The 15,363-nt window shown below is 36.6% G+C and overlaps 1 protein-coding gene across 1 annotated transcript in view; it reads right to left on the minus strand.

Annotated features, from left to right (window-relative positions):
* Positions 1 to 2,032: 2,032 nt before the first annotated feature.
* LOC112467499 (opsin, ultraviolet-sensitive-like) overlaps positions 2,033 to 15,363 on the minus strand; it is a 65,226-nt gene continuing 51,895 nt past the window's right edge. Inside the window, exon 4 of the mRNA XM_025036148.1 lies at positions 2,033 to 2,314. Coding sequence (XP_024891916.1) covers positions 2,212 to 2,314 — 103 coding nt within the window. The 3' untranslated portion in view covers positions 2,033 to 2,211. The remainder of the gene's footprint in view (positions 2,315 to 15,363) is intronic.

Raw genomic sequence — 15,363 nt, forward strand, 5'->3', positions numbered from 1 at the left:
AAAGGAGATAAAGAGAAATTTGAGATGTGAGGAAGATGTTGGATGAAGGGAGTAGATAAGGGAGTGCAAAAAGAAGACGGGAGATTGAAGGTAAAGCGGAAAGTGACCTGGAGGAGACGGGAAACGTTAGTGAAGAGGCACGTGGAAAGTGAGGTTAGGGAGAAAGGCGGGATTGAAGAAACGGAGGTAGCAGCCCAGGTTACATGACGAAGAAGCTGAGCGAGTTGGCAGCATAGAATATCGATTGGGCGATCGATCTACCTGACACGAGACAGAAATTGTCGATGGTGATGCAGCAGGTGCGGAACGGAGCAGCGAGTCGTCTCGACAAATCGATGGATCGAACAATCGAGGGGGTCGGCCACATAGACAGGTGATAGAAAGGAAGAAGAGAAAGCGACGGAGGAGTAGAACGAAGAAAGAGAGAAGTGCCGAACGTGCGTGTGCTAGACAGATCGGCCGCCGCACGGCAAGAAAAAGGAGAGAGAAGGACGGGGAGAGAACGGAGAGTGAAAAGGGATGAGCAAAGAGACGTGAAAGGAGAGCGTAGAGTGAAAATCCGGGATAGGATAGAGGACGAAATGGACCGAGTGGAAGGTGAAGAGAAGAGAGCGGAAGGGGGAGAGTGGAGAGAGGTAAAGACAGTGGATACGAAAGAGAGATAAGAAAGAATCGGAAGAAAGGGAGAGAAGAAGTAGGTGAAGGCGAAGGAAGAATAATAGAGTTGGAGAAGTTGAAGAGAGACGGAAGAACGGACTGAAAGCAGAATCAGAGATCGGAGAGCAGAGAGACGAGACAAGAAGGGTAACGGGGTGACGCAGGAGCGGGGAAGAGAAACAGAGAGGTAGCAGGAAGAAAGATAGGGTGTGAAGGGCAAAGGAAGAGAAAGGAAGGAAGAAAGAGGAACGTTAGAGAGAGAGAGAGAGAGAGAGAGAGAGAGAGAGAGAGAGAGAGAGAGAGAGAGAGAGAGAGAGAGAGAGAGAGAGAGAGAGAGAGAGAGAGAGAGAGAGAGAGAGAGAGAGAGAGCGGAAGAGGAAACGATGGAGGAGAGGAAGACGAGGTGGAGGGCGAAAGGAAGAAAAGTCAGGGTAACGAATAGGAGAGTATGGATAGAGAACAGAAAGTGGAGGTGCAGTGAGGAAAGGGAAGAATGGGAGAAAAAGCAGGCTAAGAAAGAAGAGAAGGGAAGAATGTGGAGAAGGAGAGGGGAAAGGATAAGGATTAGGAGCAAGGAAGGGAGAGAGGGAACAAGAATGTATGAGGCCGCTATAGCCAGGACGGGATAGGAAGCACGAGTTATGTACATGGTTGTATACGTCCCTTCAAAACGCCAATGTTGTATGTTAAAAAAGATGTGAAACTGTACAGGGTTGGGTACGTCCCTACAAAACGCCCTTTTAGACCCCTTGGGGTAATAAAGTATCCATTATCTATCTAATACACATTGATTAAGAACATACGACATGTATACATATGTTAGAGATTTTTAATCGACATTTATATTGGCATTTCTTCTTATATTCTTAATTAGTTTTATATATGGGGCATTTCAGGCCTAATCGACCTAGGTTTGACCCTTGACCTCTCGAATTTGGTCGGTGATTTTTTATGTTATTGTTCCAACTCTAAAATGTACTCAGAATTTTTTTTAGATTTTCTTTATAAAGTTAATTTAGTTATAAATTTTTTAAACCGACTATTGATGGTTACAATTAAAAATCTGAAAAAATTCTCAAAAATCCTGTCAGATATCAAAATTTATACCATATATGGTCATTACCGAAACTCGTGCTGGCCTTCGCGTCAGCGGTCCTCGTCGCTAGGGTCAGGTTTCTCGCAGGAGGCAACTCGGAGTTGCTAAGTGCGATAACTTATTTCTAATATGTTGTGCGCTTACAACATGACCCACGTTACGTTACGTTACATTACCACATGAGAGTCTTGTGCGGAGGCTCTAATTGTAAGTATTTTACACAAGTTGCAGCAGCGGACATGCAAATGCGTAACAAAGTGAAGGAACATAGAATAAATATTATGCTTATTAAGCTTACATTATTCACATTTATGAATTTACAATTGTTTACTTGCTACTAGATTAATATAGACTATACAATCAACATACTGTAATAACAAGAAATATAATCTTTATAAGGACAATTGATCATATCATATCATAAATAACTACAGTCATTATATAAAATTGAATGAGATTTAAGATAATGGCGCATTCACTGTTTCAGTTGTAGAGCTCTGTGTGTCTGCGGGAAGCTTCTCTTGCAATTCTAACCATGGTAATCGTTTTTGCAGTTCCAACCTGTTGCAGAATAAGAACACAATATTAAAACCATTGATCTATTATTCTATTAGTACAGCTATTGTAAATTCAAAACAAGAAATTAAATGTATATATACAAATGTTTTAAATATATATATTCGTATCAAAATATATTGTATTTATCTAATATAAAAAAAAGGTTTAAAGCCACAACAGAGGGTGTTCTTATCGTTTTTTTTTTTTGTTAAAATTATAATTTACATTACACACGCTTTGGTCTGTTATGAATTCATCTTTAATAAAAACCGATAAATAAAAAGATATAAAAAAATCGCAATACACGTATTGATCGCATTAAGTATTTATCGTAATATATCCAGACAGCCAAGTTTGTCGAAAGCAGATCTTGCAAAGTATCTGCTACAAAGTTTGTCTATAGAAAGACTACAGATTTGACGCTGATTCTAATATATTACATGATGTCGGCAGAATGCCAACAGAAGCATAACAGAATCTGCTATCATAATTAGACAGCAGATTGAGCAGTGACAGAAATCGAGCAGATCGTGCTGGAACCATTCAGGTTCTGTGCTATTTCTGCTGCCAATCTGCTTACATTGTCTGTTAGTAGGCTCTGTCTGCGCGATTTCTGCTGCCAATTTGATTATGTTAGCAGACTCAGATGACAGAACATAAGCTGAATGTGGACGCAGTTAATATCAGTCTGCTTATCAGCATATGTCGGATCAAATCTGTTATCAATCTGCCGACAGACTGCTATCATATATTTCGAATTAACCGCAAATCTGTTCTCTTAGTATGGAAAAGTCAAATAATAAATTCTAATTACCCGGGAAAAAAAGATTATATATAATTATATATAATTATATATAATTATATATAAATATATATGATTATATGTGATTATATATAAAATTTGGTACTTTATATAAAATTATATATGGATTCATCTATCATCTATATATATAAAGGAAGATGTCCTGACTGACTTACTGATTCACTGACTCACTGACTCATCAACGTCTAGCCCAAACCTCTGAATCAAATTTTTACCAAAAGTATATGAAATAGAGGTAGAATTTTTTGGGGAGTGCCACTATGTGTATAGTTTTTTGTTACCGATTTTCTGGAAACCGGTTTTTTTAATTTTTCTAATTTTCTTATAAATCAAACCGGTAGAATTTTCCGGAGAGTGTTATAAAGATAATTTTTCGTTACCAATCTTTTTGAAAGCCAGTTTTTTTAATTTTTCTTTTAGGGAAATAATTGATTGAATCTTAAGGAGGTTCTACAGGTACTCTCTAGTCAGTTGAGAGATAAAGAGAAAATCTTCAAATTCATCGATTCTAAGTATTCATAAAATATTTTCGTGAATTTTGATGACGTTAGAGCTTATATCATACCCATATTAGTCAAAGCGAGGAATAATTAAAAATATCGTGTAAGTGCTCCTTTGACTCTGGCGGCTTATAATGGCAGAAAATGTGGTAACGTCGCGAACTTGACAGTTCTGCTCATATGACCGTGGTTATTTCACAATTTCACATAATTCTAGAGCGAGTACTTCTCCGTAAGCGTTCGTAAACGTTAGGTGCTTAAGTTTGAGGTGCTGTCATACTGTGGTGCTGTACTGGCTGTACACTTTTCGCGCGGGTGCAGTCGCTGCGACATTGTCAAATCTCCCTTGTTATTCGAAGCACGCTACGTGAACTGTGATATGGCCTGTTTCAATAGCCAATATCACAAAATTTTACGCGATAACCCTTGTTTTTCTCGATATTTCTGAAAAGCTTAGATTAAGATCTATAAGAGCTCCGTTTTTTGAATCTCTGGTAGGTCGCCTTTATATAATTAATATCTCGTTTCCTGTCTCCAAGAGCCCCTCTGCCATATGTAGCTTATGTTAAAAACTGTGATTTCAAAATTCATTTTTGCAAATTTTTACACGGTAACCGATGCTAAAATTTTTTGAGCACTTTTCTCGCATCTCAATTTATACGTCCATAAAGTTTTTTCCAATTTTTAGATACATCCATTATCTGTAGAACCTCCTTAAAGAATAATTTTCCAGGGAGTGCCACTATGTATATAGTTTTTTGTTACCGATTTTCTGGAAACCGGTTTTTCTAATTTTTCTGACCGAATCTCAAAGAATTATAGATCAAACAGGGGTAGAATTTTCCGGGGAGTGTTATAAAGTGTATAATTTTTCGTTATCAATCTTTTTGGAAGCCGGTTTTTTTAATTTTTTTTTAGGGAAATAAAATTGAATCTTAAAGAATTATATATGAAGTAGGGGTAGAATTTTTCCGGTAGAATTTTCCCGTTACATAAATACCGATTTTTTTTTATTTTACGGAGAGCGCCATGATGTGTACAGTTTTTGTTTCCGATCTTTTTGGAAACCGGTTTTTTTATTTCCAATTTTTTGGGAAATAATTGATTAAATCTCAAAGAATTATACATGAAGTAAGAGTAGAATTTCTCGAGGAGTGCTATAAAGTGTACCATTTTTTGTTCCCGATTTTTTTGAAAACCGGTTCCAAATGACCGAATCTCAAAGAATTGTACATAAAGTAGGGGTAGAATTTCTCGGGGAGTGCTATAAGCTGTATAGTTTTTTGTTACCGATCTTTTTGGAAATCGGTTTCCAGAGGGAGAGAGAGAGGGAGAGAGAGGGGGAAAGAGGAAGAGAGGGAGAGAAAGAAAGAGAGAGGGAGGGAGAAGGAGAGGGGAAGAGAGAGAGAGAGAGAGAGAGAGAGAGAGAGAGAGAGAAAGAGAGAGAGAGAGATTATTTGCGTGTTTTATTACATATGCCCTCCGGGGCAAAGCCCGGGTAACCAGCTAGTTATACATATATGAGCACGTATAATAATAAAAGAAAGTGAATAATAATAATAATTTTTACATTTGCAATTTTACAAAATTGAATGCGTTTATAAAATGCAATCAAATTTTTTAAAATAATTTTTTCGGTTTTTTTTTACAACAATCGATTCTTTTCATTATTCTACGTATAAAAGTATGAAGGTAAAGATCAAAAAGTAAATACTTTATGAGATAGTTCATATTTTATATTAAAAATATTATAATAAAATTTTAAATATCAGGAAATTCTTAACGAAAGAGAGTTTTATCATAGTGTTTTGAAAACGTATTGACGAGCTCTACAACTTTTATTTCAAAGAAAAAATCAATTTCTATTTAAAAAATTAGTCTCCTTTCTTGAAAATGACAACTCACATTGGAATCATATATCTCCTTTCAAACCAAACAACTTTTGTCTGAATCATTTCTTTTTAGAATCACAAATAACAAAATTGTTGGGGGTGATTGATTAAAATGGGACTTATACAAAGAAGCATTTATCCACGTAGATTAAGGTATTCCCCTATATATAATTATATGTAACCATATATAAACACAACACATGTATATTATATATATTGTGACGCGTATTCCCTTGGTCTTGCCATTCGAGGGGGCACGCCGTAAATTAATCGGTAATCCCTGTTACGCTACCCCAATGGTAGATTGACCATATAGGTCCTCAATACTCGGTATGGGCGCCAGGTGCGAATACTCGCGCCACGGTGCGGTAATTCCAACCCAACAAATACTTCAAGGGTACATCCTTTAATATTTCTTATCGCTGTCAGTCTTCTGGGAGGAAGAGAGAGAGCGCAGCGCAATTAACACACAATACAATAGTAACAACGGTTTATTTCAAATGGATTAGTAGTATGGTATAACAAGTAACAGTCTCTTGAATAACAAATAATATCGTAGTGAATACGGCTAAAGATCCTTAACCACCCTGGTGGAAAAATTTTACTGAAATTTTGCGGAAATTTTGCTGAAAGTAATTTTTTCAGCAAAAGTACTGAAAGGTCGCTGAAATTAAACTATAATTTTTTCGTAAATTTGTCTAAAAATTTCCTGAAATTTCTTTAAAAATAGGCTAAAATTTCGCTAAAAAATTATTTTTAGGCAAATTGCTGAAGATTTGCTACAACTTCTTCAAAAAGTTCTCTAAAAATTTACTAAAAATTCTCTGAAAAATTACTAATATTTCTCTACAATTTCTCTAAAATTTCGTTGAAAAAAGATTTTCGGCTAAATTGCTGAATATTCACTGAAAATTTTGTAAAATTAAACTGAAATTTCTCAGAAATTTTTTTGAAAACTTGGTGATATTTTTCTGATACTTCGGCTTAAAGGGTTGCATAATTGCTAAAAATACTCGGAAAGTGATATTTCAGCAATTACTTTTTTATGAAAAAAAAAAAAAAAGATTTAAACATGTTTGAAGAATAATGAGATTATGTTTATATTTGTATATCACAATAATATTTAACATTTATTTTGTAGCATTAATATGTTGATAATGTTTTTATAAAAAAATGTTACAAAAATTATTGTAAGATATTTAAAATAGGATTTTTTTATATTGAAGATTTTTTTAAAGATAAAAAAGATTATTTAACTACAAACTTACTTTTTATACTTTTTATCAAAGAGACACGGTAGTGTTCCGCGCCAAGTACACGCGCAGCACAAGACCGCCGTGTATCTTTACGCGTACCCACCGCACGGCGGAGCAGTAATTCCGATCATGGGAAAGAATTATTACCATCACGTGCTACAGTTTCTAGTTGCGCTGGCCGTAGGTACTTTAACCGGTGATGCCTTTATCCATCTATTACCACACGCGATGATGCCGCCTCATCATCATGAACACGACGAACATCAGAGACATGATCATCACGACGACAGTAGCGCGTTATCAATTGATCATGTGAATTTACATAGCATGAACATGTGGAAAGGATAAGTCGCTATGATGGGCTTCGTGTCGTTCTTCTTCACTGAGAAGGCGTTAAATGTGATATCCGAATGGCGGAAGCACTGGCAGCATAGGAAGAAGTTGCCTACGCGCGATGAGAGTGATGCAACGAACGAGTTACAAATACCCGAGATTTTGAAATCTCAATAACGAGTGAACGGATCAAGTTCTAAGTAGGCTTGATCGATAGCTAATTGGGTTTGAAGTATGTAATAAAAGTGTTTTTATTTTTCCGTTATGTGCCCTACGAGCGGAGATATTGCGACGTCAAATCTGAAATGTTAAATTTTACAATTAAAAAACGTCGTCATCGTCGCCGTACGTATGGTTGCTTTTGCATCAATAAATGGCATTTGAGACTCTTGAAAAGAGACAGCATATACGTACGTGTGCGTCGTGTGCGTGTGCGCTTAGTGCAGACAGTGCGTACAGCGCGCTGTAACTCAGTTATAACCTAGTAATATGTATTGTGCAACACCGTGGTCTCTTATCGTTAAATACGATCGTTTTAATTCCAAATTTTGGTCGCGTCACGCAAGGGTCAAAGTGTCATCAATATTAGGATGAGCGTCACAAGAAGCGAAATATCAGTGAGTCGGATTTATCATTTATCAATGTAGTGACAGACGTGATAGTGATCATCAATATATCAATATACCGGGTGTAACAAAAAGGTCGGAACCCTGGATTATCTCGGAAAGTTGACGTTTTCGGAAGAAATGTTTTATACAAAAGTTGTTTGGCTCGAAGGGGCACATAAGATGGTGCTATTGGTTTCACCTTGGATAGTCGTTTAAAGCTCACGTAAACGACACCTTTAATTTCTTAAATGGAAATTCCTATTTTTCAATGCATATTCTTGTAGCTAATCTCAAGAGCTTTTCAAAACGCTATAATAAAGTATTTTTTCATTAAGAACTTTTGGAATTATAAGGCTTGAAAGTTCCAGTATTTTGACATAAAATACAAAATATCTTGTAAAACATTAAGTTTTCGGTAATGTTCTTAACACTTTTATGCTCAGAATAATGAGACGAATCAATTGGTATGAAAAAAGACATAATTGCTTTTAAGAAAAAGTATGCAGATGCGTGTTGCAAATTACATATTTTTTCCATTGATCGCAGGGATCGCAGGAATATACCATTGATCGCAGGGAGCTGATATCGAGAAGATCTTTAAGAAGGAAAGTGTATTTATAAAATCGCACACATATGTACGTATATGTCTTGTAAATTGTAAAAGAGAACGAAAAAGTGATCTGTAGCGCAATTTATATTAATTAATATAATTTTTAAAATAAGTAATTTACTTGAGCCTAATTATTTATTATTGAAAAAATTAATAATTATTTTCCACTAATTATTAATTTTTAAATAAGTAGTAATTTATTTTTGGACAAATATTAATTTATTTTAATAATAAAGAATTTATTCTTATTAATTACCAATTTTCAAAAAAAAAAATTAATTTAGTTTTACCTAAATACTAATTTTCACGTCACTAGAAATTTTTCTCTAACAAATTACCAATTCTTTAACCCTTAAGTAGCACACGTCCGCGATCGAATGTTATCTGCACACGGGGTGTTGTACACCCCACACACTTTGAACATTGGGTACGGCGAAATGGAGGCTCCAATAGGCTTGAAAAAAATCAAGTACATACATTAAACACTGGAAAATGATACCCATTAGCCTAAACTATAAAATTTTTAGTTTTGAGGCTTCAAAAAAATTTGTTATAAAAAATGGCTTGTTTTGCTAAAAAAATCATATCTCAGTCAAAAATAAATATTTTTTGATAAAAATTTAACACGATGTTCTTGAGATAGAGTACTTTACGAAAAAAATTATGATTGTAGTAGGTATTTAAAAAAAGGTATTTATTTTCATGATCGCCTGTGTTCCTTTTTTCTGAATTGAAATCTTGATTTTTATAAAACTTATTTTTATTTTATGTTTAAGTCAGGGATAATCAATTTTACTGTAAGATGCCTAAACTTGACAAAATTTGTTTTGGGGTGTTTGACACCCCGCGTGCTACTTAAGGGTTAAGTAATGCGTAAATCAATTTTATCTAAATATTATTAATTTTTATGTACCTAATTAGTAATTTTTTGTGACTAATTACTATTTTGCTAATTCAATAAAAATTTTAATTTGTTTTCCTGTTTAATGCACTACAAAATGCGTAATATCAGTACAAAATTACCTTTCTTAAAAAAGGTAAAATAGACGCCAAGTACACGCAATGTATTTTGTAAATCCAAAAATTTAATCTAAGTAATAGTAGCTTTCTTCTTAACAAAATTAGGCGCAGTTTTACATGCGCGTGCGACCACTGAGCATGCGCATGTGGCCGCAGGGCACGTTCAGTGTTGCTACATGTCGTCGGTATGACAGGAATCATAACCTGATTCCTGTCAACTTTAACGATTAATATCTCGCGTCGCGGGGCAGAGCGACACTTTTTTCTGCCAGATTCGGTCGTTTCGTGCAAAAACGCGTCGAATGAGCCTAAATTCATCGTTTTTCGTGCTGCTGTAGCTAAACTGAAGAATTACCCAAGATTATTATATCACAAAATTGATTTTAATAAATTGAGATATTAATTGCATTGAATTAATTATTTAATTTATTGTCAAATTATTATTAAATAATTAATAACATTTGAAGTTCTTGTATAATTCCAACAAAATTTAATTGAATTTAGAAACAATATTGCATGTTTTTATGAATATTTTCTCGAATTTAGGGTTGTGTGGGGTGATGTGCAACATGGGGTGATGTGCAACGTTTCCGATTCCTGGTCTGCATGTCGACATTTGACAGAACCGCATACTGCCATGTGTTTGTGTCGACCTTGTTTTAGATAAATAACTCGCGAGATAGCACGCACCCTGGTTTGCTGTACGAAAAGCGAGCTCGAGCTGAAAGTTTTTTTTACTTTTCACATTCATAGTGATTTCGTGAATTGGTTTTAGTCATCTTATAGGTAAATATTTTTATATTGTTAGTTTTTCAAGTGCTTTTGATAATCCAAAGCGATTTTGTGATTTCCTTACATTGTGTTGGTGTCACGCCAGTCCGCGCAAAATAGCGTGTTTGGGGTGATGTGCAACACTGTGTCGACATGCAAGGTCGCAACTATTTTACTTGTGACAACTGCGATTTAAATGATAAAAAATACAGTTTTTTGCGTTTTTCCTTTTATTATATTAATTTTTAAGCGATAAATAAATAAGAAATCAAATAAAAAATGATTTTTTTTGTGAAATTTCCATTTGTCAGAGGTCAATTACAACACAGTGAAATTTTTTGTTCACCAAATTTCGATTAATTTGTATTTAAGAAGCCCAAATTTAACATTTAAGTCGGTTGATGTCAATATTCATGCATTTTTTACCTTAATTTTACCTGTGTTGCACATCACTCCAAGAAAATTAAAAAATGCTAAAACAGACGTTTTTTTTTTTTTGAAAACTTGAAGAATTTTTAGGAAAAATTTAAAATTTTGAAAATCTAATCACGCAAAATTTTAGTATTTTTTTCCTCTACATTATACAGCCATGATATATTAAAGAATTTGATTTTTGGATATGTTTTCCGAGCAACAAAAAAAAGTGTTGCACATCACCCCACACAACCCTAAATAAATTTTAATAAAAATATTCGTAAAAAAACATGCAATTTTGTTTCCAGGACCAGACTTATGTCTCATTATCAAAGGAAGAATCTTGAACGGGCTGGGGCATTTCTCGAGAAGCGGGCTTACAAACTGATCCCGATAACTGCGCCCATCTCTCCCATCTTTAATATAATAACAATACTTTATTCGGTTCGGCCTTCCAGCCCAAAACCCGGGACTTGGTTTACAATTCGTTACTTAACATTTACGCCTTCATCCATTCATTTTTTCTTTATCCTATTTTCTCTCATTTTTCCTAATTCTTTCATACATTTTACATTTGCTAACTTTCCTTTTTCTCCTAAAAAATTGCTTACTCTAATCCTACTCTCTCTATCTACATGTGTCAGTATATGCTCAATCGTTCCTTCTTCTTCCTCACAAATCTGACATTTTCTTCTTTCCGCCGCCGCCCAGAATCTTTCTTCTTCGTTTCCACACCTCCATCTCGCAATCAACTTTTGGCTCCCTCTCAAATATTTTGGCCCCTCCTGCGTCATTATGTCTTTATATCTACCGTTGTATCTCTTGCTTCCTATCTTACTATCTATCCATTGCCTCAGTCTCTCTCTCTCTCTCTCTCTCTCTCTCTCTCTCTCTCTCTGCCTTATTATTTGACCTATATCCGCCTCTCTATCCCTCAGTACTTTTATTCCTTCCGAACTAAATCCATTTTGCCTATAAAACATCTCTCTTTCCTCCCCCCCCCCCACCATGCCCTTTTATCCCTCTTTCTCTTTTTCCTTCACGCATTTTATTACCAATTTTCTCTCCCCCTCCCTCATAGCCTTTTCCTCAAATCTTACTGCTCTATTTCCCGCAATTGTACTGAGCTTTACTCTCCCTGTTTCCTTATAAACTATATAATCCGGCGTACAGGAGTCAAGGTTAAAGGTCCACTTTACATACTTTTTATGCATTCTTTCCAATTCTTCTCTTTCTCTCCATCCCCAAATCTTTGCCTCATACATTATAATCCCAAGCACTAAATATTTAAATAATATCATCCTTCTCCTAAAGTCATCCCTGAACCTACGTTCCCCTAACCCCCATATACCTGCCTCATCATTTGCCTTCTTCTTTACGCTCTTAATCTGTCCACCATCACTTTCATTTCTCCTCAGCTCGTATCCCAAGTACTTGTATCCCCTTACTTTCTCCAATCTCTTTCCTTCCCATTCCCATTCCGCCTCCTTTCCTCTGCCTCCTCCTCTTCTAAAGCACATAATCTTCGACTTCTCAGTGTTCAACTGCAGTTTTCTTTTTCTTAGATATCTCTCCAGTCTCCTTATTATCTCCTTCATTCCATCCACACTTTTTGCCAGCAACACCAGATCATCTGCATATGCCAGCGTCCATATTCTTTCTGTTCCAACCCTCATGCCGCCCGCCTGTCCTGTCCTCATCTCCTCCTCCACATCTGCGATCAATATCGAGAACAGTAGCGGACTCAGAGGGCACCCCTGCCTTACTCCTTTCTCTGTCCAGAACCAGTTGGAGATTTTTCTGCCCACTCTAACTGCACTCTTCGTACCTTCATAAATTTTCTTGATCCTTTCTATTATACCTTTTCTTATTCCTCTTTTCTCCATTACTTCCCATAATACCTTTCTATCCACTCTGTCGAAGGCCGCCTTTAGGTCCACAAAAAACTCATATACCTTTTCTCCTTTCTTCCTCAATTCTCTCTTGACCACGTGCTGCAACACGTTGTCCATCGTCCCTCTGCCCTTCCTAAACCCTGCTTGGGTTTCCGGCAGAATTTTCTTCTCTTCCACCTCTTTCCTTACCCTCTCTGCTAATATCCCTGCATAAATCTTGTACGCAGTACATAACAAGGAGACTCCCCTGTAAGTTTTCCACATTTTTCGGGTCACCTTTTTGGAAAATCGGGGATATTAGCCCTACTCTCCATTCTTCCGAAAAGCCTTCTCCTCTCCACACCTTTTTCAGGATTTCCTTCAGCTTTTCTTTTATCCGTCCATCGCTGAACTTCCACGCCTCTCCTGCTATCCCATCTACTCCTGCCGCTTTTTTTCTCTTTAAGTTCTTAAGCTGTTCTTCAATTTCTTGATCTTGGATCTCCAACTCTCCGTCTTCTTCCTTGCTCCTTCTTTCTATCTCCTCTCTCCTGTCCTTTTTAATTCCTGCCAGCAGTTGCATAAAATGCTTTTCCCATTCCTCCATCTCTATATCTTCCTCAATGGGTACTCTTTTCTTCCTTTCCTTGTTTATTATCTTCCATATTTGCTCTTCCGTTTTCGCGTTTCTCACTTCTTCCTCATATTTCTCTAGTCTTTTTTCTTCCTTCCACACAACTCCTTAAATTCTCTTCTTAGTCTCATATATTTCTCCTTTCCTTCCTTCCCTATTCTCCATCTTTTGTATGTCCTCTTCAACCCCCTCTTCTTTCTCTTACACTCCTCATTCCACCAATCCTTTTCTCCAATTTTTTTCCTTCTTATCTTGATCCTTTTTCTTATTATACTTTTTTCTACTGCCTTCTTCAAGTTTTCTCATACGTTCAAGTTTTCCTCCACGTCTTCTCCCTTCTACCTCTTCTGCTTTCTCCTTATATTTCTTGATATTTTCTTCGTCCCACTGTATTACTTCCTTTGTCTTTTCTTAAATCTCCTCCTCTAATCTTTCTAATCCTCCCCTTATTTCTACCTCCAAGGGTTGGTAGTCCGACTCTACTCTTTCTCCAATTGTTAGTTTGATCATCCTATCCCACGCCTCTCGATTCACCACGATGTAGTCAACCACCGATGCTCCTCTTCCTCGGAAAAACGTCCATTCTCCTTCCTCATCGCCTCTCATATTACCGTTCCATACCTCCCATCCCCTTTCCGCCATCATATCTAAAAATTCCTTTCCCTCCGTATTTATTACCTCGTCCTTGGAGCTTCTCCCTCTTTCCCCCTTGTTGTTTCCCTCATAAGTCTTACCTTCCCCCCTATTTTTGCATTAAAATCTCTCCCTATACATAGAATTTCCTCTTCCCTTTCCTCTACCATTTCCTCTAGCCCTTTTCGTAATGTTCTTATTTTTTCCTCATTATATACCATTATTATTCTCCATATTTCCCCTGCAACCTTTACCTTCTCTCCTGCATTCCGTTTACAGATTCTACTTCCTTAATATCTATCTCCTCTATCTTCTCTTTTCTCACACCCGTTATTATGCCTCCCTTCGCTTTACCTTTACATTTCTCTCTAATCGCAAATTGACATTTCCATACAAACTTCTTTGACATATTCTTCTTTATCTTCTCCCATTCCTTCTCTTCTACCCACGTTTCGCATAGTCTTTTAACTTCGAATCCTTCTATGTATTCCCCAAATTCTCTGTCTTTCTTCTTCAGCCCTGCCACATTCCAGAATATCATCTTTATTTCTGCGCTTGCATCTCCGTTTTCTTTTCCTCCCCTCTTTCTCTTCTTTTTGTCTCCCGTTGTTACTTGCACTTCTATTCCTTCATCTTGGCCGGTTTTTGAAAATTTTTCCTTTTCCTTATTTCCTTTGCCTCCTCATTCCACACATATTTCTGTTTCTCTATGTACATTTTTCTATATCCTATTTTTACCTTCTTTCCTTCTACTCGTTCTTTTCTTGCCCGTTCTCTCAATTTCCTTTGCACAACCCTCTCCTCTTTCGTCAGGTCATGATCAATAAATATGAACAATTTCACCGAACAATTTACTCTTCCGTTTCATTATTGCTTCCTTTCCCTCCCAATCTTCCAACTCTACTATTACTGGTTCCCTTCCTTCCCTGCCTACCACTTGAACACCTTTTACATTTTCTGTGGTCCCAAATTCCTTTTCCAGAAATACTTTAGCCTCCTCCTTTAAGCTGTTCTTCCCCTTCTTCAGTCCTCTTATGATTATGTTGTTCCTTCTCTCCTTCTTCTCTCTCTCCTCCATTATTCTTTTCAGCCTTCTCACTTCTTCTGTCAACTCCCCCTTATCTCCTTGTCTAAGCTCCTGTCTTTTCCACTTGCCTATCCGTTCAGTCACTTTTTCCGTTATTTCTTCGATCTTTTCTCTCAACCCCTCTTTTCCTCCGTCTCTTTGTCTCTCTAGTTCTTTTATTCTTTCTTCTAATTCCTCTATCTTCTTTTCCATTCTCTCGTCCCTAGCCTTCCAGCTCTCCTTTAATTCCGTTATCTCATTCCTTGTGCCTGCCATCTCTTCTTTTAATTTTCTCAGTAATGCTATCATCGCTCCCTCTTCACTCTTCCTTTTTTCTTCCTCTTCCGTATCTCTTCCCTTCCCTTTTATTCCCTTCACTCCAGGTGGTGATCTTTCCATCTTATTACTCCTTTTGAATATGTCTGCTGTCTGTCTCTCTAGTTCTTCCCTCTTCCTCTTATCATACGTAATGCTGGTTGAATTCGCTCTCTCTCTTCTTCAATTAGTCTTCCTTCGATCCTCTTCTCTCTATTTCCTCGTCTTTTTGCATGGTGTAATTCTTCTATACGTACGGACTCGGCCTTACTCGCTACCGCTCGCTTGTCTCCCTACTCTATG

The sequence above is a fragment of the Temnothorax curvispinosus genome, unplaced genomic scaffold (genome assembly GCF_003070985.1).
Source record: "Temnothorax curvispinosus isolate PA1 unplaced genomic scaffold, ASM307098v1 QBEX01017440.1, whole genome shotgun sequence".
NCBI lineage: Eukaryota > Metazoa > Arthropoda > Insecta > Hymenoptera > Formicidae > Temnothorax > Temnothorax curvispinosus.